The sequence below is a fragment of the Notamacropus eugenii genome, chromosome 3 (genome assembly GCF_028372415.1).
Source record: "Notamacropus eugenii isolate mMacEug1 chromosome 3, mMacEug1.pri_v2, whole genome shotgun sequence".
NCBI lineage: Eukaryota > Metazoa > Chordata > Mammalia > Diprotodontia > Macropodidae > Notamacropus > Notamacropus eugenii.
Window position 1 is genome coordinate 95603268 of NC_092874.1, and position 25670 is coordinate 95628937.

The following is a 25670-nucleotide window of genomic DNA, read 5'->3' on the forward strand; positions in this document are numbered from 1 at the left end:
ACATAAAGAACACAGGTAGAAGGAACACATGTGTCAACAGCACTTGGAAGCATATAGGCTTCAATTTGTATCTCTGAAGATGCAAGACCACTAATGGTTTTGTAGTGGAGATATGTCAGTGAGAGTTCAGTCCTTGTGAGCCTGTCTAGCATGTTCAGTATGAGGTAATTCCCCACATGGACTTTGGAACATGCTTAGGAATTCTATTTCTGGTCCATTAACCATATGGTGAAGAGATGATTTTTTCATATGCTGCTAAGTTGTATATGAGAGAGTGTACAAAAGACTGCTGAGTGGGCAGTTCAGTCCTTTTCCTCTTTCATTTTCAAAGGTGATGAGTTGCCATAAGCTTCCTCTAGGTAAGAGAGGGACCTGAGCCCATCTCTGATTCATGAACCTGAGAGTGCATGGCCCTGCAATTCTCAAGAGAAGGTATAGCAATAGGAACCTACCTGGCTCCTCTCCTGATCTCATGCGGCTCATATGCTGTTCCCTGTTGCACTTCCCCCACTTCCTGTTTTCTTTACCAGGAGTAGCCTCAGCTTGGGCTCTTTCAGGGGCTGTCTCTCCTCTCCTGAGTCTGCAGGGAGTGGCCATTATTTCTTTCAATTTTTCCACTTAACAAGACAATTTAACAATAGAACACTCACTGTGAGAACTTGCCCTTAGAATTGGCTCCTCTGCCCCCTTCTCAATGCCCTCACCCAGGGTCCCAGCATTGCCCTTGTTACTCAGGCTTGCCCCTTTCAGTAATGCTCCATTCTGTGAGCCTGGACTCCAGACCTAGTTCTGCCACTTACACCCAGTGTAACCTTGATTTTTGAATCCCCTGCCCTCTCTGAACTTTGGTGTCCTTATCTGTTAAATGAAGCCCTACCAGCTCTTAAACTTTCTGTGTTGCTAACTGGTGACGCCAGCTTCTATGGTGAAATATTTCCCTAATATTTTACAAATATTATTTCATATGATCTTCACAACAACCAAGGATACATATTGTCCTCATTTTAGTATTGAAAAAATTAAGAAAACAGAAGTTAAGTGATTTGCCCAAGGCCAAACAATTAGTTTCTCTGGTCACAATTGAACTCTGGTCTTCCTGTCTCATGACTCATCACTCTATTCTCTGTGCCATCTTGCTGCCTGTGCTGCTAACCTTCAATATCTCTCAAACATCTGAGCTGGCAGAGAGCATGCTAAACAGAACCCTTCTCCCTCCAGAAGCAGTCGGTGGTTCCTGTGACAGCACTGGAGGAGGGTAGAGGTGGGACACCATAACTGCCTAGACTGTTCCTACCACCCAATATTCGAGCAGAAATGGACATTAGTGTCCTTTCAAAAATATTCCTTACCATAAAGGTTGTCTTCATCTCTTGCTATGTTTCTTCCTCTAGTGTTTACTTGAAACATTAAAAAAAATAGAGTTTAAATAAATAATGGAAACTTTGAACTGTATGATCCCTCTTGGTGTTATGAATATTGACAGAGAATGGGCAGGTTAGAGATAATGACTACAGCTAGGAGTCAAACTGTGGCTGTTTCGTGAACTGAGTCCATGTTGCATAACATGGAGTTCACTGAGATCAGGAGACTGCTTCTCATCCTGTGGGACTTTGAAGAAATCAGGCCGTCTACCTAAGCCTCAGTTTCTTCACATGTGAAGTTGGACTAGATAATCTCTAAGGATCTTTTCTCTGTTCCATCAACGGATGCCTAAAGTTCAACCACAATTAATTCATTCCTTTGAGTAAGAAATGATCATTTTCAAAAATAAAAGTGCCCAGCATGGCTCATCCACTAATGTAAAATATCTTATCAGATAGGAGATCATGTTCAAATCCTAGAGTAGGCAGTTAATAACTATGTGATACAAGGTAAGTATCTTAACCTCTCAGAGCCTCACCTGGAAAATAGAGGAGTTTGTTAAAAGTAATAGGGAGATACTAAAATGTTTGAATATGGTGTGACATCATCAGATTTGTGTTTTAGAAATATTAATTAAGCATCCATTTGGAGGATTGAATGGAGGCTTTGTCCTTTTTGAAGGGAATTTAGGGATAAGCCTGACAGGAGAAGGAGTTTTAGCTCTGGAGAATTTCCAGATCCAAGTCTATACCTTTCCTTGGTCCAGTTCTGTCTTCTGAACCCACTTCCTTGGCCATTAGCTTGTAAATCACTAACACCCAGGTATCCTCTAGAGTACTGTATCCTCTAGAGCTATTATTATCCTCTAGAAAGTGGTAGTCATTTAAAAATAACTGTAATGGAAAAGTGTTCTCATTCCTTGGCTTCAGTCAGCTGGTGACCTTTTTGCATCAGGGTATTGTGACCTCTAGTTCCTGAACTTTTCCTTATCAAAGTGGAATCATTTCGACTCCTTTTCTAATTTTCAGTAGGCTTTCTGTAAACTCCCACCTTGAAGACTGACTGAATGAACAATGATAGCCACTTTTCTTTTTCATTATGAACATCTTGTGGTCCGTATACAAGAAAGTGCCTTGGGACTAGTTTAGACTATATTTACGAAGTTAGACCACTCTTTGCAGATCTGGACTCATTCCCAAACCATCTTACTCTTTGTAACAACTGTTCATAATCAAGCTGTTTCCATTTTAAATCAGTACAGATTAGTTGTATCCTCAACTCTTTATGGAATATTATACCTTTGCTTAATTAGTTTATGACCTCTACATCTTCATGAAGTTTTTTGATCCTCCCTCTGTCAGCCTTTGTATTAATCTGGCCATATATATCATGAAAATACGAGATATCTCCCCTTCAGGATGAAATGGAGTATGGAAAGGCAGGATCTCTTTAGGACAGATTAACTGGCCTATGCCTCATCATTTACACAATCATTTTAAACCATTCTTGCTGTGTGATTTCAGGATATGCAGCCTTCAAACTGCACAAATTCCAAAGCCAACCAGTTAAGGTTTTGCAGCAAGATATCTTTCTTAATTCAATAATGCTGTATTAGTTTGGTCACATGACCAGTCCAAGCTTCCCATTATGCTTCCTCAAGGAGCATATGAGTTTTTGTGGTATAGGCCATCCATATGCAGCACTGTGCAAGGGCATAAGCTCTTTTTCACCTTTTTGTCATTTAATCTTCTTTGTCTATTGTGATTTCGATACTTATAACTCCTCTTTAGAACTAAGTTTATGACTCCATTTCCAAGTACTGTGTCTCATTGAAACTACATTAGGAATTTATGAAAGATTAATTTCTGACAGTTTAGAAAATACACACTGAGTGGTGTTTTCTGTACTATTTATCTGAGCGATAAATTAGTAGTTTCCCAGATCTCTTATAGCATCCGAATTAAATGGTCTTCTAATAACCTTATATTTACACTAAATGAGGGGATAGACTAGGGAGAAGATAATTATGTACTGAATTTGAGAGATCTATAGGACATCCCATTCAAAATGTTCAATAATCAGGTCATGATGGGGGATAAGAACCCAGCAGAAAGACTAACACTGGATCTCTAGATCTGGAAATCATTGGTGTGGAGATAGTAGCTGAACAGTTAAGAAATATGAGAAAGTGTAGTGAGAAGACAGAGCCTAGAGAGACTGAGAAGGAATAGTCAGACAGGTAAGAGGATGATTAACAGAAAGCAGTGTCATGAAAACAAAGAGAGAAAAGAACCTTTTCAGCAATGGAGTGATCAACATTGTCAAAATCTGCAGAGAGCCTGAAAAGAATAAAGATGAAAAAGACCATTGGATTTGGCAATTAAGAGATCATCAGAATATCTGAAAAATCAGTTTCAATTGGAAGATGAAATCAGGAGACAGACAGAAAGGGGTTAAGAAGAGAGTGATTAGAGAATAAGTGGAGGTAACCAAGTGTGTATGGATTTCTTTTTTGATTTCCAACGTGCAAATGCGTATTTTTTAACGGTTATTTATTTTTAGTTTTCAACATTCATTTTTGCAGAATTTTGAGTTCCAAATTTTTTCCCCATCTCTTCTCTACCCCAAGCCATAATGCTTTGCATTATGATCATTCCTTCCACCAATAAGCCCCACCTTCTATCACACTCCTCTCTTCCTTTATCACCATCTTCTCTCTTTTCTTGTAGGGCAAGATAAATTTCTATACCCCATTACCTGTATTTCTTGTTTCCCAGTTGTATGCAAAAACAATTCTCAACATTCGTTCCTAATACTTTGAGTTCCAACTTCTCTCTCTTCCACCCTCCCCATTCAACCCTACTGAGAAGGCAAGCAATTCAATATAAGGTATATATACATGTAGTTTTGCAAAACACTTCTATAAGTCGTGTTGTGTAATACTAACTATATTTTGCTCCATCCTATCCTGTCCCCCATTTATTCTATTCTCTCTTTTGACCTTGCCCTCCTCAAAAGTGTTTACTTCTATTTCCCTCCTCCGATTTGCCCTCCCTTCTATCATCCCCCCACCCCACTTGTACTCTTCTTTCCTCCTTTTCTATAGTTTAAGATGGATTTTCATACCTAGTTGAGTGAGTATGTTATTCCTTCCTTAACCCAAATGTGAAGAGAGCAAGCTTCACTTTTTCCCTCTCAACTCCTCCTTTTTCTCCTCCATTGAAAGAGTTTTCTTGCCTCTTTTATGTGAGAAATAATTTGCCTCATTCCATTTCTCCCTTTCTCCTTCCAATATATTCCTCTCTCATCCCTTAATTTTATTTTTTCAGGTATCATCCTTTCTTATTCAAGTCACCCTGTGCTCTCTGTCTCTCTCTCTCTGTATGTATATATATATGTGTGTGTGTGTGTGTGTGTGTGTGTGTGTGTATGTGTATGCATGTGTGCATTTCTGTATGTGTACAATCCCTCCAACCACCCTAATATTGAGAAAAGTCTCAAGAGTTATAAGTATTTACTTTCCATATAGGAATGTAAACAGTTCAGCTTTAGAAAGTCCCCTATGATTGCTCTTTCCTGTTTACCTTTTGTGCTTCTCTTGATTCTTGTGTTTGAAAGTCAAATTTTCTATTCAGTTCTGTCTTTTTATCAAGAATGCTAGAAAGTCCTCTATTTCATTGAATGGCAATTTTTTCCCCTGAAGTGTTATACTCAGTTTTGCTGGGGAGGTGATTCTTGATTTTAATCCTGGTTCCTTTGACTGCGGGAATATCATATTCAAAGCCCTTCAGTCCCTTAATGTAGAAGCTGCTAGATCTTGTGTTATCCTGATTGTAGTTCTACAATGCTCGAATTGTTTGTTTCCAGCTGCTTGCAATATTTTTCCTTGACCCAGGAACTCTGAAATTTTGCTACCATATTCTTAGAAGTTTCTCTTTTCAGATCTCTTTCAGGGAGTGATCAGTGGACTCTTTCAATATTTATTTTGCCTGCTGGTTCTAGAATATCAGGGCAGTTTTCCTTGATAATTTCATGAAAGATGATGTCCAGGCTCCTTTTGTGATTATGGCTTTCAGGTAGTCCCATAATTTTTAAATTGTCTCTCCTGGATCTATTTTCCAGGTCAGTTGTTTTCCAATGAGATATTTCACATTATCTTCCATTTGTTCAGTCTTTTGATTTTGTTTTGCAATTTCTCAGGTTCTCATAAAGTCATTAGCTTCCATCTGCTCCATTCTAATTTTTTTTTGTATTTCTCTTTTTAAAAATTTATTTATTGAACTTTTAACATTCATTTTCGCAAAATTTTGGGTTCCAAATTTTCTCCCCATTTGTCCCCTCCCCCCACCCCAAAACACCAAGCATTCTAATTGGCCCTATCACAGATCTGCCCTCTCTTCTATCATCTCTCCCTTCCCTTGTCCCCATCTTCTCCTTTGTCCTGTAGGGCCAGATAACTTTTTATACCCCATTACCTATATTTCTTATTTCCTAGTAGCAAGAAAAGTACTTGACAGTTGTTAATAAAACTTTGAGTTCCAACTTCTCTTCATCCCTCTCTCCCCACACATTCCCTTTGGGAAGGCAAGCAATTCAATATAGGCCATATCTGTGTAGTTTTGCAAATGACTTCCATAATAGTCGTGATATGTAAGACTAACTATATTTCCCTCCATCCTATCCTGCTCCCCATTGCTTCTATTCTCTCTTTTGATCCTTTCCCTTCCGAAGAGTGTTGACTTCAAATTGCTCCCTCCTCCCATTGTGCTCCCTTCCATCATCCCCCCCCCACCCCGCTTATCCCATTCTCCTCCACTTTCCTGTATTGTAACATAGATTTTCATACCAAAATGAGTGTGCATTTTACTCCTTCCTTTAGTGGAATGTGATGAGAGTAAACTTCATGTTTTTATCTCATTTCCCCTCTTTTTCCCTCCACTAATAAGTCTTTTGCTTGCCTCTTTTATGAGAGAGAATTTGCCCCATTCCATTTCTCCCTTTCTCCTCCCAATATATTTCTCTCTCACTGCTTAATTTCATTTTTTTAAAGATATGATCCCATCCTATTCAATTCACTCTGTGCTGTGTGTGTGTGTGTGTGTGTGTGTGTGTGTGTGTGTGTGTGTAATCCCACCAACTACCCAGATACTGAAAAGTTTCAAGAGTTACAAATATTGTCTTTCCATGTAGGAATGTAAACAGTTCAAGTTTAGTGAGTCCCTTGTGACTTCTCTTTGCTGTTTACCTTTTCATGCTTCTCTTCATTCTTGTGTTTGAAAGTCAAATTTCCTTTTCAGCTCTGGTCTTTTCATCAAGAATGTTTGAAAGTCCTCTATCTCATTGAAAGACCATTGTTTCCCCTGAAGTATTATACTCAGTTTTGCTGGGTTGGTGATTCTTGGTTTTAATCCTAGTTCCTTCGACTTCTGGAACATCATATTCCACGCCCTTTGATCCCTTAAGGTAGAAGCTGCTAGATCTTGTGTTATCCTGATTGTGTTTCCACAATACTTGAATTGTTTCTTTCTAGCTGCTTGCAATATTTTCTCCTTGACCAGAGAACTCTGGAATTTGGCTGCAATGTTCTTAGGAGTTTCTTTTTTGGATCTTTTTCAGGCGGTGATTAGTGGATTCTTGGAATACTTATTTTGCCCTCTTGTTCTAGAATCTCAGGGCAGTTTTCCTTGATAATTTTATGAAAGATGATGTCTAGGCTCTTTTATTGATCATGGCTTTCAGGTAGTCCCATCATTTTTAAATTGTCTCTCCTGGATCTATTTTCCAGGTCAGTTGTTTTTCCAATGAGATATTTCACATGATCTTCCATTTTTTCATTCTTTTGGTTTTGTTTTGTGATTTCTTGGTTTCTCATAAAGTCATTAGCCTCCATCTGTTCCATTCTAATTTTGAAAGAACTATTTTCTTCAGTGAGCTTTTGAACCTCCTTTTCCATTTGGCTAATTCTTCTTTTTAAAGCATTCTTCTCCTCATTGGGATTTTGAACCTCTTTTGCCAATTGAGTTAGCCTATTTTTCAAGGTGTTATTTTCTTCAGCATTTTTTTGGGTCTCCTTTAGCAAGGTGTTGACCTGCTTTTCATGCTTTTCTTGCATGTATCTCATTTCTCTTCCCAGTTTTTCCTCCACCTCTCTAACTTGATTTTCAAAATCCTTTTTGAGTTCTTCCATGACCTGAGACCACTGAATAATTATTTTGGATGTTTGGGATAGAGAAGCCTTGACTTTTATGTCTTTCCCTAAGGGTAAGCATTGTTCTTCCTCATCTGAAAGAATGGGAGGAGATATCTGTTCACCAAGAAAATAATTTCTATGGTCTTATTTTTCCCCCCCTTTTCTGGGCATTTTCCCAGCCAGTGACTTGACTTCTGAGTTTCCTCTCCACACCCACCTTGACTCCACATCCCCCCAGCCAGCCCTTAGGAGTTGAGATTCAAGTGCTGCTTCCCAGCCTTAGGGCTTTGGTGGGGGCAGGGCTGCTATTCAGTGTGAGATTAAGTTTAAATGCTCAGGTGGGGGCAGGGCTGCCACACGGGGCTCACTTCCCTCAGGGGGTTTATGTGGAGTCCTTCAACAATGAATCTGAGCTCCTGCCTGCTTTGGGAGTCCCTGTCTGCTGCTGCCTGCTCTGCTGCCTCCTGAGGGGGCCTGAGTTATGGGGACACCCTGCTACCCTCTTGGCCAGCCAACAAGACTCTTTCACTGACTGTTGGCACGTGTGGGTGGAGGGACCTGTGCTGCTGCTGGAGATTCTATCCCTGAAGCCTGCTGAGATCTGCTCCTCTTACTGCCGCATAGCCAAGGCAGGGCTGGGCTTTGCTCCAGGTCTGGGGTGTGATGGACCTTTCACATCGGTTTTTCAGGTTTCTCTGGAACAGAAATCTCCTCTACTCCATTGTTTTGTGGCTTCTGCTGCTCTAGAATTTGTTGGGAGTTCTTCTTTACAGATATTTTATGGGCTGAGAGTTAGGAGCTAGCATATGTGTATCTTTCTACTCCACCATCTTGGCTTCTCCTCCATTCTAATTTTTAAGGAACCATTTTCTTTAGTGAGATTTTAAATCTCCTTTTCCATTTGACTAATTCTGCTTTTTGAAGCATTCTTCTTCTCATTGCCTTTTTGGTCCTCTTTTATCAATTGAGTTAGACTATTTTTAAAGGTGTTATTTTCTTCAGCATTTTTTTGGTTCTCCTTTAGCAAACTGTTGACTTTTTTTTTCCAATTTTTCCTCCACCTCTCTCATTTGACTTTCAAAATCCTTTTTGAGCTCTTCCATAGTCTGAGATCATTGTATAGTTATTTTGGAGGTTTTGGAAGCCTTGACTTCCTCTGATGATATACATTGTTTTCCCTCATCTGAAAGGATGGAAGAAAATACCTGTTCAGTAGGAAAGTAACCTTCTATACTCTCATTTTTTTCCTTTTTGGAGGCATTTCCCCAGCCAGTTATTTGACTTTTGAGTCCTTTGTCAAGAGGAGGGTATTCTCTGGGGACTTGTAAGTTCTCAGTTCCTCCAAGGTGGCACAATCAAGGGATAGGAGTTTATTCCTCTCCTGGCCTGCACACTGGTCTGGGAGCAACCAAAAATTTTCTGCCCAGAATCTGAAAGTAGAATGCCTTCTCCACAACTGCCTCCAGCTCCACTATGGCAGCACTTCTCCTCCTCATCCCAGGCTCATGCTCAGGGCTTAGAATCAGATCAGCTGCTCAATTCCCCCAGGTGCTTTAGGCAAAGGGTAGGGCTGCCACTCACGGCTGATGTACATGGATTTTTCAAGGAGCTTGACAGAGAAAGAGAAAAGAGAGATATAGGAGGGGATAAGGAGAAATTGATTTTTGGGGGACAGGACCATCTCTTCATTTGACCCACTGGAATTAAAGAAAAAATACTAGTGAATGATGTCAAGGAATTGTAAAGGAGATCATATGAAGAAAAGCTTACCTCAGCTGAGAGGGTGAGGGAAAAGATTTTGTGGGAGGCTTGTGAACAGAAGTTTTAAAACAATAATTGTGGATAGTGAAATAGGGAATCACTTAGGAAATAATGAGTGGATTGGGTCACAATTGTGAGGGTTCAGTTAAGATTCAATAACATAAACTTGTAATGGATCTATTAAGCAAGGTTGTATGACATTCTACAGCTCCCCTCATCTTCAGTACATAAGTACGAGCATCAGAGACCAATGGTGGGAGCTATTCAGGGTTAGTGTGATCAGAGTATGATCCATGTATAAGGCAGGAGAACAAAGAAATCAAGAGATTAGAGCGTAGATGTGAACAGGTTCACTAAGGGGTTGAGATTGAGAATGAAGAATGTAGCTAGAGCAGGAATGATGATCTAGCAAAACATGAGAGGTTGAATGCTTGCAGATCACAGAATGGAGGAATAGTAGTTTTAGGAGGAGTGAGACATAGCAAGAGATGGAATGATAGGAGGTTGTGGTCAGATGGTGGGATTTCATTGTTCTTCATTATGGTGAAACATTTGTAGGAAATGTCAAGGTCAAGATCAACCAATTCTTATGTGTAGCTGAGGTTGAGTGGAGGACTGGGCCATAGGAATTGAGTAGATTGAAGACCTTGGAAATAAGATTATTTGAGGGAACATCAACATGTATGTTGAAGTCCTCTAGTATGAAGGCAGGAAGTGGAATGAAGGGAGAATGAATCAGGCACTGATTTTACTAAAAGAGTGTCCCAGTGTAGATAACTCCCACCAGAGTACATATTTTGATACTGGGATTTCAAAGGAGGAGAGGCTGCTGAGCGAGGGTGCTAGAAGAAGAGTCTGTTAGTGGCAATGGGGAACAACGAGTATTTCAACACCCATTCTGGGATGAATGAATTGGGGGAGAGAGGTGTAAGAGAAGGAACAGATACTACTGGAAAGAAGGACAAAGAATGAAGTATTCTTCTTGGGAAGGCATTTGTCAGTGAGAGCAGAAAATGGAAGGAGCATGAGAAAATAATAGGAAACTGCCCAATGAATTAGATGATTAACAAACCCAAAGAGAAATACCATTGTGACTCTTTAGTAGACAAGATAAGAAATGGAGGGGGAGTAATCAAAAGCCTTTTTCTTCATAGACATATGCATTCAGTGCATCTACCAGTTCCATCCACATTGTCCCCAAACCAGATTTTGTATTCCTACCACCATGCCCCTAGATTCTGATTGATAAACATTTCTATATCTCATTCCATCTCTGGTATGCCCTGCCACTTCCTGGCCATTTTCCTGTGATGCTAATGTGCATAGCCCTATCTAACTGTTCTTTTCTTGGATCTTCATCTAGACACTCCAAGGTTCTTTATTGGACTGTCTTAATCTTTTTCTCTATACTATTTCACTTGGTGATTTCACGACCTTCCATGAATAGAATTATGATCCCTATGTTGAAGATTCTGAAATCTACTTATTCAGCCCTAACCTCCCTCCTAATCTTAAGACATCTCTATTGGACATGTTGAACTGGCTGTCCTTTAAATAACTTAAACTCATCATATTTAAAACAGAACTCATTCAATCGTTCCATCTTCCATTCTGCTGTCAAATTATCTTCCTAAGGTACCTATTACTTCCTTATTCAATAAAATCTAGTGGCTCCCTATTACCTCTAGGATCAAATATAAATTCCTATCTTTGGTGTTTAAAATCCTTCATAAACTGGCCCCTTCCTACTTTTCCTATCTTTTTATATCTTCCTCCCCTTCACATACTCTGTAAGCTACTTACATTGGTCTCTTTAGTATTTTTTGCACCAGACTCTATTATATCTCTAGATTCTGGGTCTTTTCAGGGACTGTCCCCCATGCTCAGAATTCTTTTGCTCCTTATCTCCACCTACTCACTTCCCTGACCTCCTTCTAATTTAAGCTAAAGTCCTACCTTCTCCAACATGGCTTTGGCAGTCCACCTTAATCTTAGTGTCTTCCCTCTTAGATTATTCTTTCTGTGTCTCTCAGTATATGCCTATATATGTGTGTGTATATGTACATATATGTTAATATTTAATATCATGTATATGTACATAGGAATGTGTTATGCATACATATGTAAAGGTGGTATGGGTGCATACATCTATATATACATACAAATACATAAGGGTATATGTATATATACACATATACATGGATATATATGTACATATGTCTATGTTTATATGTGTGTATCCATATATGTGTGTACGCACACACATACACACACACACAAGGAAAACATTGTTTCTTATCTCTCCCATTAAACTATGACCTTCTAGAAAGCATGACCTGTAGCTAGCAGGCAGAATGCACAAACTGCTGGACCTGGAGTCAGGAAGACCAGAGTTCAAATCTGACCTCAGACACTTATTAGATATGTGACTTTGGGCAAGTCATATAATTCCTATTGTCCTCAGTTTCCTTAACAGTAAAATGGAAACCACCTATATACCACCTATCTCTCAAGGTTGTTGTGAGGATCAAAGCAGATAATTCTTGCAAAGCCCAAAGCCTATAGTTCAATGCCTGACACACAGTAGGCTCTACAGAAATACTTATCGCCCTTCCTCTTTTTTTACCTTTCTTTTTATCCCTAGAGCTTATCACCAGGCCTAGGCTAATAGAATAATAATAAATGCTTGTTTAATTGACTTAACACAACTTTATTCCCTTCCACATAGCTCTAATTATGAGTAATTACTTGAACACTGGAAAGGACTTGTCAATCAATAAACCATCCTGTGAAACTAACCATCATTTTCTCTGGCTTCACTGTCTAAAACATTCCTCCTTGGCCACCATCCTGCTCTATGTGATTTATTCTCTTTACATCGTAAGTTCCCTGTGGACAGGCACTGTCTTCCTTATATTTTTATTCCCCTTACTTAATAAATTTCTTTCATTCTTTCAATACAATACACTTTTTAATTGCTGCATCCTTATCCACCAAGGCACATGACAACTTGACAACTATAGTTTGTGTGCAATGGAATTGTCAGGGCTGTCCATGCCTCTTCCTCTCTAACTTTTGTATCTGCTTTGCTTTCCCCCCACTCTCCCCACTGCATCCTGTGTAATTGTTCACATCTCTTAATTATCATTTTGTTCCTCAGTGACTTCCTGTGTGCATATTGGCACACCAGCCCAGGACCACTTTTGCTTCCTAGTCTCGTATGCAATAGCTCTTATCAGAAAGAACTTGACTTGTGTGATCAGCTGAATTTAGCGAGAAAAATAATCCTTTCTCACTCACAGTGAGGGGAAAAAGAAACTACTAAAGTTTGCAGCCAAGACTGAGGTGAACCTTGGGTGGAGTACAAATGCATTTATCTCTGTTGTGTGACCTGAGCCATGATGCACAAATTTCCAGCTCTGCTGAAATGCATCTCTGCCACTTCATGGCCACGAATCCTTCTCTCACACAGGCAATTTACAGCATTTAATTTTTAGTCTACACCCCAAAAATTGTTGTAAAATGAGTATCATATTGCTGGCCTTCCCAATAAGCTGGGAAGAGTCTGGAAGGAAAGGGGAGCTAAAATTTTTTAAATGAATGTGAAAAATAAACAAAATTAAAAACAAACAAAAATATATGCATTGTTGGATTTGATCACTGTGGAGATTTATATTATTTGATTATCCTTATTTGTCACATTTTCCTTTCTTACATTTTAATGGGGGAGTGGGTTGAAGGGAGACAAAAGGACGTTCAGAAGGAAGTACAGAAAAGTGAGGCTTTTAAAAACAATGTGTGGAATTTTTATATTGTAAAAATAGAAGTAAAAATAAACATTCAAAATTTCACATGCAGTGTTCTTTTTTGGTATTCTTCTATGTATATACTCTTTTTGGTGTTTGAGCCCAGGATAAAAAATACAATTTATATCTTTAAAAAAAGAATATAATCGGAGGAGAGGAAGTGAAGTCACTGACTGGTGCCAATTTTTTCAAAAATTTCAACCACCAAGCAGAGGATAGCTGGTTGTGATAACAGGATCAAGTGAGGGCTTTGAGTATTTCATATTTATGCCACAGTGTACTTTCTGTCTAAAGCTGTTCAAATCCTGTGTCAAAGTTGTTTCTTTAGACACATGTTCTACAAGTGTTTTTTTTTTTTTAATTAAGACAAAGTTCTTTTCCTATTTCTTTCGGACATCAAAAAATTAATCTGTCAATGGTGGCAATATCTTGAATCTTCTTTTACCCAAAAGTGTGTTTTCTTTCCTTTTTATCACGAAACTGCTCCATGTGAAAGGAAACTTAAATGGAGAATGTAACTTACAGAGCAAGAAAAGGGGAAAGGCTCACTTATCACAAGGTTTCAGTGGGAGGGGAAGAAAGAACATGAAAATAATGGCCAGGGGAGCAAGCAGGAAAATGGTCCACAGGGAGGCAGGTACCAAAGGATAGGAAGGAGGGTAATCTACAGATCTAATAATTAAGAGCTGATGGCTTGTTACTCCAGAGGAGTGTTTTGTGCCTAGTACAAGTCTTTCTCCTGTTTCCTCAGCTCAGGAATCCTCTTGGCTCAAAAGGGCTCTCAAGTATATGGCATGAGCACACCCTCTCTTTCTCTTAATCGCCCCAGTGTCAGAAAATCGGTAATCCTTAAGTCCGTAAGTCATTTTCCATCTGACTTCCACTGCTCACACACACCCAGGTGCCAGGCACAACTCACACCAACACTGACCCCACAACGCAGCTCAGTGAGGAGGAGGGAGAAGGCTATGCATTTTGGTAAAGGCACAGTGCCCAGAATTGCCAGGTGACTGATTGGCGACACCTCTTGGGAAGGGAGTCTCAGTGTTCTGTCTAGGGGTCAAACCTGCCCTTCTCAGACAGTCTACTTTGTTTCTCTCCTTGCTCAGCTTTGGTTCCTGTTGAGTCGGGGTGAAGTACATGTGTGTTGGCTGAGTCCCCACTCCCTCCAAGAGCCGCAGGGTTGACTTCCAAAGGACAATCCTTTCTCAGGTGAGTGATCATCCTTTCGTACTTTGCCAGTTTGTGAGTGAGGACTATTCTTGAGGGGAGGTGGGTGAGAGAAACTGAAACCAGGGCTGTTGCTTCTAGCCGAAGTGTTCTTCAAAATGGTTTTTAGAAGTGCTCAGATTCAAATCACAAGAGAGTGATTTGAGACCACAGTGAAAAAGAACTGAATGTTTACCAGTTTTGCGCCCCCAAATATTTTTTAATCCAGAGACCTGAAGACAAATGTTGGCACCATCATATGCCATAAACTATTACTCAGACACAGCAAAGGAGAAATGTAGCAATGCCCACATTATAAGCAGTGTCTATTCAGAATGAACCCTCCCCTTAGTTCTTCACTTAATCATATTTTCCCTGTTGGATTCATTTGGGGAAATGAAGACATTGACCAGTTGGGTACTTATTTAAGATCACATAGCTGAGGAGTGAAGGAGATTGGATTTCAAGATAGACCACGATTGGCTCCTTTCCCCCAACACCCAATGAACCAGTTAGTAGATATACTCCCTTGTCTATCAACTCTATTCAGAAACCTTGAATTATTCACAACTAAATTAGAAAAGTGATATTTGTCCATTCAATAATGTTTTTGTTATTTATTTCTTTACTGACAAAACTTTAACCTTCAAAACACCAAAGGCAAAATATGAACATCGTAAGCCTACACTAAAGTTCTTAAAGTTTTATTCTGCTCAGGATGTAATGACAAGAGATATCAATAAAAAGCATTTTAAAAAAATATCTATAGTAGAGCTACTGTGTGACCTCAGGAAAGTGACTTCTGGGGGCCTCAGTTTCCTCATCTATAAAAGTAATACATACTACTAGATGATACTGAGTATCCTTCCAGTTCTAGAGTTATGATCCTATGACCAGGCTTACCTGGTTTACAACTCTGTACTATCCATGAAAAAGAAAATGCATATGTGTGTATCCATATGTATATATATATATATATGTGTGTGTGTGTATGTATGTATGTATGTATGTGTGTGTGTGTATTTTTCCATATATGTGTATATATGTGGGCAGCTAGGTGGATAAAATGCCAGGCCTGGAGTCAGGAAGTCTCATCTTTATGAGTTCAAATCAGGTCTCAGATGTGGAGCCATACCTGGCAGGGGCCATGATATATGGAATACTGGTTCCTTTCCTTTGCCTACTATAATCTAGCCAGTCTTTCTAGACCCAATCACACATTTCTTGTTTATAAACAATGTGCAAAATACTGTGCTAGGCTCAGTAGGAGTGCAGAGATGGAAGACACAGGGATGTATAGGACACAGGCTCTGCCCTCAAAGGACTCTTAATCGAGCATTGGAAATGCAAGATTTAGCCAGATGACTACAAGAAAAGTCACAATAGATCTCCTACAAAGCAGACAACATAGGTTATAAAAGGCAGAAGAGGGGCAGATCACTCCTAGGGAAGATGGTCTGGGCAGGCTTCATGGAAAATGTACTTCCTACTATATTGTTAATGTATTTTGGCATAAAGGGAAAATCTTTCCTATTCATTAATAGACACATGCAACCTGCTTGAATCACAGGGAAGCCTGGGTGAAGTAGAGCTGAGAAGAAATGAGAGAGACCAGTCAGATCTGAGGGAGAGAGAGAAAGCAGGCAGCTGGCTGTGAGTGAGAGAAGGACATTTTGCTTGAGGGTGTTTGTTTGTTGGAAGGCCTGATAATGTATATAGACTTCTTGTTTATCATGATGGATTTCATTGTTGCCATGATGACTTTGGTTTTCTGGTGTCTGAATAAATGTTTTTCTTTTGTCTTCTGTATGGAGAGTTTGTTAAACTTTGCAATTAAGAACTATGACAGCATATTCATAGTCTCTGTTGGTCCATTGGTGCTGTGAATATTGCCTTGGTTATATACCTATCCACTAGTTGAATAGGGCACTAGAAACTTTCTGATTAATTATGATTGTTTTTCTAACTGCCTAAACTTAAACTTTTTTTCTTTGTCTCCCTCCCAAACCCTCTAAGATGGCTGCTACATCGAATCAACCTGCTACCTCAGTGAGTATCTCTTTCTGCAGCTCCCTCAGCACTCGGAGCTAGATCCAAGTTAATTATCTCCTGCTACATGATAATGCCACCAGACAGATGGAGGTTAGGGATTCCTGCCCATGAGGGAGCATGGAAAGTCTTTTCCCTGGTCTCCCCACACCATGACATGGGCATTTTGCTCTAAAAGAAACAACATTCCACTTTACTGTCCATTAAACTATTTTTAATCCCCAGATTTAAAGGTATAGTAATAACTTTCTAAGAATGCATTAGCAATCTAGACTTGAACTCAAAGTGAAACAGAAAAATAAAATTCTGAACATAGAACATTTAATACCATATCATCATCTTGGGCTTCAGTTCAAATGTGGAGTAAGAGGCCCCTGGCATCCCTGTTGTTCCCTTCTTTCACCAATCCCCCTTCCTGTGCTTTCCTACTTCTTACTATTCCCTATCTGCTTTCAACCCTCCTTCTAAAGAGCCTCAGGAATCAAGTGTCCCACTATCTTGAGCCCCTCTTTGTTCTCTTTTCTGCTATCCACACTTGGACATCATAGGTATCTCCCCTTCAATGTCCTATTCTCAGCTAATAGTTCATCTGACCAATTTATCACTTCCTAGGGGCAGGCAGGTAGGAGGTTCAGTGGTTAGAGCACTGGACTGAAATCAGGAAGACCTGAATCAAAATCTTCCTCAGACACTTATAAGCTATGTTATCCCTGGCAAGTCACTTATCTTTGCTTGCCCCAATTTCCCCATCTCTAAAACAGGCATAATAATTATACATACCTTCTAGGGTTATTGTAATGATAAAATGAGATAATATTTGTAAAGCAGGGTATAAATGATAGCTAGTATTATTAAATAAGAAATGAATATTTTATAATGACTTTATTAGACTCTCCTTTCCAGAAAAGATTATTTGCATTTTAATAGAATGTCAGCTCAGCCCAGAAGAATCAGTGAAGAAGGAATTATCTTAGAATAAGAGGAGCCTTCTCTTCCACTCCACAACTGATCATTTCCCCACTAAAGAAGCCCTCTTTACCTTACCCTGCAACAGCCAGTGAAAAGGAAAGGGAGGCAGGAGATGGAGCATCCTGGTGGAGAAACAGGTAGAAAAAAGACTGTGTCACAGACCATCTGGTGGAAAAAAATATAAAAAGTCTGGAAAAGGAAGGAGGGGTAAAGTTGTCAAGGATTGCAATGTCAAAGGGTGGGTCTTATATTTGATTACAGCTTATTGAGTAAAAGAATAGCACAGTTATGCCTGCAATTTAGAAAATTCAATTTGGCAGTTGAGTGGAAGAGGGATTAGAGTTAGGAGAGACTTGAAGCCAGGAGACTAATTGAAAAGCTATTACAACAGCCCAGGCCTGGGTGGTAGATATGAGCCTGCCATGGGCTAGTGGCTGTGTGAGCAGAGAGAAGGTGACATTTAGGAGATGTTGCGGTCTGGGTACAGTGAGTCTTGGTACTGAATTCTAAGAGTGATAGAGAATGCAGGGTGTGTCGAGGGTCACTTCTAGGTTGTGAGCCCAGGTGCCTGGAAGAATGGTATTGTAGAGTGCTTTAGAGAAGCTTGTAAAAATCCGTTGGGGCCAGACTAAGGCAGGCTTTGAATTTTAGACTTTGTCCTATAGGCAATGAATTATTGTTATTGGTCTTTTGACCACTATAGCCCCCAATTTCTTCATAACAATTAATGTCCTTTCTATTGACAATGTTCTTGTGAAGGTTGAAATAAAATAATTAATTCAGAAGTGACTTGAAATAGTTGTAGTCATCATACAAACATGAGGGACTATTCTTCACTCCCTATGAAAGAAAGCTTGAAACCCCATCTATGGACACTACGAGGTTGGGATCATACTCACTTTAGTCTCATAATCCAGGTAGGGTCATGTCCAGGTATCGTAGCTGGAGTGTTCTCCAACCAATCTAGAAAGGAGAAATTGATGGGTCAGAGACATGACTGAGCTTAGACATAAAGGGAGAAAGTAGTCATGTCCTTGTGTGAGGAGTCATGAATAGCCTTTCTTCCTCAAAATATCAGCACCTTCATCCTGTCTTGATGTCTGAAATCTTACCCTCAGAACTTTGCTCTTTACAACTAATTATTTTCTAGACAAATGAATTTAGTGCAAATAAACCAGGGACAGGTAATTTTATATACCATGATCTTCCATGACTACTTCATCATGAATTGTTTTGTCAGAGATTCAAAAGTCAAACAACTAGCAGGACACTCAAGAATAGGAAAAATGGAACTGTTATAACCTGTGTTGACAGTTGACATTGTGGGTCTAGGCACTAAGCTCAGTGTAATGCTTATTGGATATCTGTTTGGAGAGGGCTGCCACAAAAGAAAAAAGAGAAACTCAGTAAGAGGAAGCAGGAGGATGCTAAAAGGGAATTTTGCTCTCCCTACATTTTAGACAAAGGTCAATCTCACCTAGGCAATTGGGAAGATGGGTAGAGAGGAGTTTCCTTCCCTGTTGGGTCTGATTCAGGCAAAACTACCAGCCTATTGTTAGCGTAAGGACCTTGAGAGTGAAACCAGTCAATTGCTAAACCTAAACCTACTGTAACTATAGAAATATAGAAGACAAAGAGCTATGGTTAAGGGAGAAAAGACAGTCATTCAGTCCAAGAATACTGAGCAAATATCTACTGTGCATCCATTCTTATTTTAGGAAGATAAGGGAAGAAGAAGACAGGGCACTGATTGACAAGGATTTTTAGGTCTAATGGGGGAGTCAAACTGAAGACAATGGTGTGTAACAAGTAACAGATAGTGCAATAATTAACAGTGTAGCAAACTGATTTTTGACACTTGACTTCAGGGATTTAGAGTTTTAAGGTACCTCCCAACATCCTCTTTAGGCCTTTTATGTACTTTAACTACAATTAGGAAATGTTCCCACCAGCAAACAGTGGTTAATCAGTTATAACCAAGTCATAAACAAGCACTCTAAATTATAGATGTATGCCAAGTTCTGTCAAGTGATATGTCCAGGGAATGTCAATCAAGTTTTGAACTCAGATCTTCTGACTCTTATACTCAAACCACAGCATTGCCCCAAATAGCATGAAATCAAGCTTCTTAAAATAAATCAAAACCATTAAACATAAAAATCAAATGAATGATTAAGTGGGATGTGAACAGGGACTAGACCTGTGGCTTAACTAGCAAAGAGAAGTCTGTCAAGTCATCAGACATTTATTAAATACCTAATGTGTGCCAGAAATTGGGCTTAGTGCTATGGACACAAGGAAGGGCAAAAGTAGTCCCTGCCCTCAAGGAGATCAGCCTCTAATAGGGGACTGACATACCAGCAACTCTGCCAAATGTTATATATAGCACAAATTGGAGATCCTCTCAGCACAAAGGCAGTAAGATTGCAAAGAGTGGGATTTTAGGAGAAATTTGAAAGAAGCCAGGAGATGAAGAGAGAGAATTCAAGGAATGAGGGACAGTTCATGAAAATGCAAAGAGGGTGAACATAGAATATTTTGCATAAAAAAGATAAGGATTCTAATATCAGTAGTTTCTGAAGAGGATTAAGGTTTAAAAAGACTGGAAAAATAGGAAGGAGTCAGGTTCTGAAGGACTTCAAATACCAAAAGGAGGAATTTCTGTTTGATGCTAGAAGTAATAGGGAGCAACTAGAATATTTCTGGTAGGGGAGAGACTGACATGGTCTTTGAGTTGTGTTTGTCCTTCATTTTTGAGGAGGACCATGACATCAGGGAAATGATGATTTTGATTTGAGTGACTTTGATTTGAGTGAGGGAGGGCTGTGCAAGGTCAGCAGCCTGACTTTCTCCTCCAGAGCCAAGTGGATCCAGGGAGCAGATATTCATCAGAATGACTGAAGGTGGCTCAAGATGTAATGGGAGACCTTGGCCCTTTTAGGTTAAGGCCTTTTCTGTTACTCACTTAGAGTGAGGCAACAATCATTCAATGAATAGGCCTCTTTAAGAAGTTAGTCAAGGGATGACCTGTGTAAGTGCAAAAAAAAAATCAAGCTGGGAGGAGAAGACCCTCAGGGTTGTTGTTCTAAAGAAAAACATTTACCATTGACATTCACTCTAAGCCAGGAGGACCCAAAATACAGCCATTAAGTGGAGCTTGGTTATAGACCTATTGTGCTTCAATCTATGAGCTTCAGAGTGAACTGCATTTAAGGTTTTGTGAAAGATGAAAGAAAGAAGAAGGGAAGGAAAGAAAGAAAGAAAACAAAGAAAGAAGGAAAGGAAAGAAGGAAGGAAGGAATGAGGAAAGAGCCAGGAAGGAAGGAGGACAAATTTTGTCAACCACAAGCTGCCCAGACTGACGTGGTGAGATGTGTGTTGTAGGAAGATCATAGTGACTACTGAGTGGAAGAGGGAGTGCTGAGAGACTTGAAGGATAGGGGAGAATGCTCAATAGTTCAGGCTTGAGGTGAGGAAATTCTCTCTACTGATGCAAACTGGTTCTTTCTTTGCACCTCACAGTCTTAAAGTTTTACCTAGAGAACTACAAATTCAAGTAACTTGCCCAAGGTCACAAAGAAAGCATGTGTCAGAAATGGACAGGGCTAGAACCCAGGGCATCTTGACTCCAAGGTCAGCTCTCTATTCACTACACCACACTGTTTCTGTAAATGAGTAAGTACTATGCTAAATGACATGATACATTTTAAAAAGAAAACAAAGTACAGTTGAGTATCTTTCTACTAATCTTTAAAAGCAATAGATTTATGCTAATCTATACATATCCATTTACAGATCTGAATGAGAAAGTTCTTTTTCTTTTTAAACTCAGTCTACTTCTTCTAAAATTGATTCAAAAGTCAATCCTAGACAGTCTGGGATTTCAGGCCAGATTGGGATCAAAAACCCCAGCAAATGATTTTTTTATTTTTAATAACTAACCTTCTGTAGTTCCCACTCATAACTGTTAACCATCACATAAAGTACTGAATTGGCCAAATTTTCCCCCACAGTTCCATGATGAGGATGTGGATACTGATCAGGCCAGTGTGCTGAGTATTGTCTTGGTTGGGAAAACTGGAAATAGGAAAAGTGCAACAGGGAATACCATCCTTGGGAAGGCAGTTTTTAAATCTAAAATCTCACCACATGCTGTGACCAAGACCTGTCAAAAAGAAGTTGGAACCTGGAAAGGGAAAGAGCTCATAGTTGTTGACACACCTGGGCTGTTTGACACAAAAGAAAGCCTAGAAACTACATGCAATGAGATCAGTCTTTTTGTTATCTATTCCTGCCCAGGGCCACATGCTATCATTCTGGTTCAGCAACTCGATCGATACACTGATGAAGCAAAACATGCTGTCTCTTTGATTAAGGCACTCTTTGGGAAATTAGCCATGAACCACATGGTCATCTTGTTCACTAAGAAAGAGGACTTGGTAGATCCACTAGAGGACTTTGTGAAAGAGTCTGATGAGAATCTCCAAAGTCTTGTGCAAGAGTGTAGAGGAAGATACTGTGCCTTCAATAATAAAGCTCAGGGCAGTGAAAGAGAAGCCCAAGTGAATATGCTGCTAAAAATAATCGAGAAAATGGTGCAGGATAATCAGGGGAAATACTTTTCAGAAAAAATATACCAGGAAACTCACGAGTCACTGAAAAACAGGAGAAAGGCCCTGAAGGAAATCTATACAAAACAAAGAGAAAATGCTCTGCAAATAATAGAACTAAAGTATGCTAACAAAGGTCCTCTGACAGAAAAGGATAAAAAGGAAAAGCAAGACAAAGAAGAAAAAGTAGAGAGGCAATATGAAGAAAAAATGAAAAACATAAACACAGAAGCTGAGAAGTCTATATTTGAAAAAATTTTTCAGTTCATTAAGGGTGTGATTTCTAAAATTCATGGTTGGTTCAAGGAATGAAGGGCTACTTGGTTTGTTGGTTTTATTTTCCACTAATTTCTTTATGAATGTTGATATCTTGGATCAAGGGTAGGAACCCTGTGGCCTTAAGGCCACATGTTGCCTTCTAAATCCTTAAGTATATTCAGTCAAAAAATTGGACTTAAGGATGTAGAAGGCCACAGGTTCCCAATTCTATCCTGGATGCGCAGAATTATAAACTTATGAAATGGATAGAATTGGGTCTTAATTCCCTTCATTTCAGTCAAAGATAAGAGATTTTCAAAACAAGGAACACTCTGTTTTGGGGGTGGAGCCCCCACCAGGAATTTACCACATTATAAAATTACCAGAATTGAATTAACCAGTTGTTTTTTCTGAGCCTTTACTTAGTATGTGCCTAGAGACCTGGACTTCAAGTATAGAGTCCTTTACGGAAATAAGTAATTAGTTATGAATAAGTATGTAAATAAATGAAAATTAAGGTCCTTTAGGCATGGGAAAAATATCTGTGGAATGAGGAGGACCAGGAGTTGGTGATGGTTTGTTCATTTGCTTCTTAGGTCCCACCATTATAGAATTCAAATTGCTCCCTGGGCAGCTCCTTCACTACATACTGTCCTGACTCTGACTCCTGGATCTCCAGATGGTGTGGGCCTCCAATGTTTACTAATTATTTCCATGTACCACCTCCACACTTCACAAATAAACAAAAACTATTCTCTCTCCTCCTAAACATTCAGCTCTACCTTCACTTTATGTCTGTTCCTGTCTAACTGCTATGATCCAGAGAGGTTCCTGACTGTTACTTTGGCCTACATAGAATGTCTCATTGGTAGACATTGTTTCACTCATTATACTTGTATCCCCAGTTCTAGCAATGTCTATCACATAGCAGATGCTTAATAAATGCTTGTTGATTGATGAATTCAGCCAAGTTGTGTCATTAACATGGGATATTCCAATAGCAACCCATTGACTGGAATATTTGAGGATCTGAGGTCCGTGAGTGTTTTTTTTCTTCTCAGATTCATTGAGTAGGATAGAATTCTTCTAATGGTGACTGGGGGACAAGGGAGGCTAGAATTATCTGAGATTTAAATTCCCTTGAGTCAGTGTTCTCCTTCTGTGAGCAGAGAAAGTAGACAGCACCTTGTGAAGATGGAATGGGGACCATCAAGGAGATAAACATTTAAATAATCTACTATGTGTCAGGTACTATGCTAAGTGCTTTTATGAATATTACCTCATTTGATCCTAAAGACAGTCATACATTAAGGAGCACTATTATTTTTCCCATTTTATAGTTGAAGAAATTGAAGTAAACAGACCTTAATGGGTAGTTTCAGAAAATAAGGCAAGGCCTATATGAACTGATGCAAAGTGAAGTGAGAAGAACTGGGAGATCATTGAGCACAGTAACAGCAATGTGGTAATGATTATCAACTGTGAAAGACTTTGCTACAGTGAGAAAATGATACAAGGCAGTTTCAATGGACTTATGATGAAAAAAATGATAGCCTCCAGAGAGAGAATATTGAGGAATTCTGAGTACAAACTGAAATACAATTTTTTCAATTTCTTGATTTTCCTGTTGTTTTTTGAAATATGGCCAATATGAAAATTTATTTTGCATGAATTCACCTGTATAATTGATATATTGCTTACCTTCTTAGTGGGAGGGAATGGGAGGAAAAGAGAAATTTGGAACTCAAAAATTTAAAGAAAAAATGTTAAAAATAAATAATAATTTGAAAATAAAAGCAAGTTTCTTGTCCATATCCTTTCACTACTTATCTATATCTTGAAAATGAGACTCTTATCAGAGAAACTTGTAAAGATTCCCCCCCATTGTATTTTCCTTCTAACTTGTCATATTACATTTGTTTGTGCAATAAAAACTGTATATTTTATCTTGATTCACTACCTCTTTCACTTATTTAGTTACGAACTCTTCCCTCATCTGTAGATCCTTATTCGTCTAAATGTGACCTTTTAACATCTGGGTGATGTAAACACTTGGAGCTTATCTTGGTATGTAGTATGATATGTTTGGTCTAAAAACTACCAGCCTACCAAGTGATTTTACAAGTAGTTTTCATCGAATGGTGAATCCTTCCCCTAGTAACTGATGTTTAGGGGTTTACCAAAGATTATACTACTATATTTGCTTCTGCATGTTGAACACTTAAGCTATTCCACTGAGCACTTCTATATCTCTTTTTAAAAATCAGACCAAAATAATTTATTCATTCTATTTTGTAATAGTTTTCTTTCAAGAATTTTTCTCAGTCAATAAACATTTATTAAGCATGTACCATGTGCCAGGCACTGTACTAAGTTCTGGGGATACAAAAAAAAAGAGCAAAAGACAAATCCTGCTCTCAAGGAGCTCACAATGTAATTGGAGGGAGGGTAAAGGGGTCAGCACAATAAGCAAACAAATATACAAAAACAAGGTATACATAAAGAAGAGACAGAAGATAACAGAGGGAAGGCACAAATACTAAGGAGGATTGGGAAAGGCTTCCTGTAGAAGGTGAGATTTCAGTTGGAAATTGAGGGAATCCAGAAGATAGAGAGGAGGAGGGAGAAGCTTGTGTCACATTTGGGATTTTGAGCCAGAAAGGTGATCCAGTGTAGTTTTTCTGTCAATTTCCTGATCAATGCTCAGAATGCCCTTTTTCCTAGCTCTCTGTTACAGTTCTTGTGCTGCAAGCTGGACTGTACTTTTTCCTCCTATTTCACCATCTTGAAGGGTCTTCTGCACTTCTACTGTTGAGGGCATTACTGTCTTCTTAGTCACATGGGCCTGTGACCAGAATTATCAGCTCCTTAATCTGATTGCTCATATCCATTCTTATCATTTAAACTTCATGACATATTCCCTATGTATCCCCCATGTCTATTCACTAAGTCACCATCCTAATTCAGAACCTCATCAACTCTCACCTAGACTAGTGCAGTAATGCTTAGCATAGTGCTAGTACACAATAAATGCTTAACAAATGCTTGACAGATTGACTAATAATCCATAGCTACTTCAGTCATATAACCTAATCTTATTATTCTTTACAATTTTAATTGTCCCTTTCTTGGACACACTATTGTTTATCAATGTTCTTCGTAAAATGTAGCATCTAAAATTGAAAGAATACTCTAGATATGATCTGACTGGAATAGAATACCAAAGAGCCACCACTTCCTTTGCCCACTCTGTTCAGTCTAAGATCAAATTACCATTTTCTTTTGACTGCCAACAGAGCTATAATTGGGGTAGGGTGATCAAGGCTTTGTTCTAGTATTCTAAAATTTAGAGGGTATTGTCAGTATGGATCTTTCAATAGGTAAAAAGAAGTGAACTTAGCATTTAATTAACAATTTTAATTAATGAAAATGGAAAATTTTGCGATAATATATCAC

At 39.0% G+C, this 25670-nt stretch overlaps 1 protein-coding gene across 1 annotated transcript; it reads left to right on the forward strand.

Moving 5' to 3' along the window:
* Window positions 1-13496: 13496 nt before the first annotated feature.
* Window positions 13497-24166, forward strand: LOC140533004 (GTPase IMAP family member 9-like). Its single transcript, XM_072652253.1, has 3 exons — window positions 13497-14331; window positions 16345-16377; window positions 21360-24166. The coding sequence occupies exons 2-3, from the start codon at window positions 16345-16347 to the stop codon at window positions 22266-22268; spliced, it is 942 nt and encodes a 313-aa protein (XP_072508354.1). The 5' UTR covers window positions 13497-14331; the 3' UTR covers window positions 22269-24166.
* Window positions 24167-25670: the final 1504 nt, after the last annotated feature.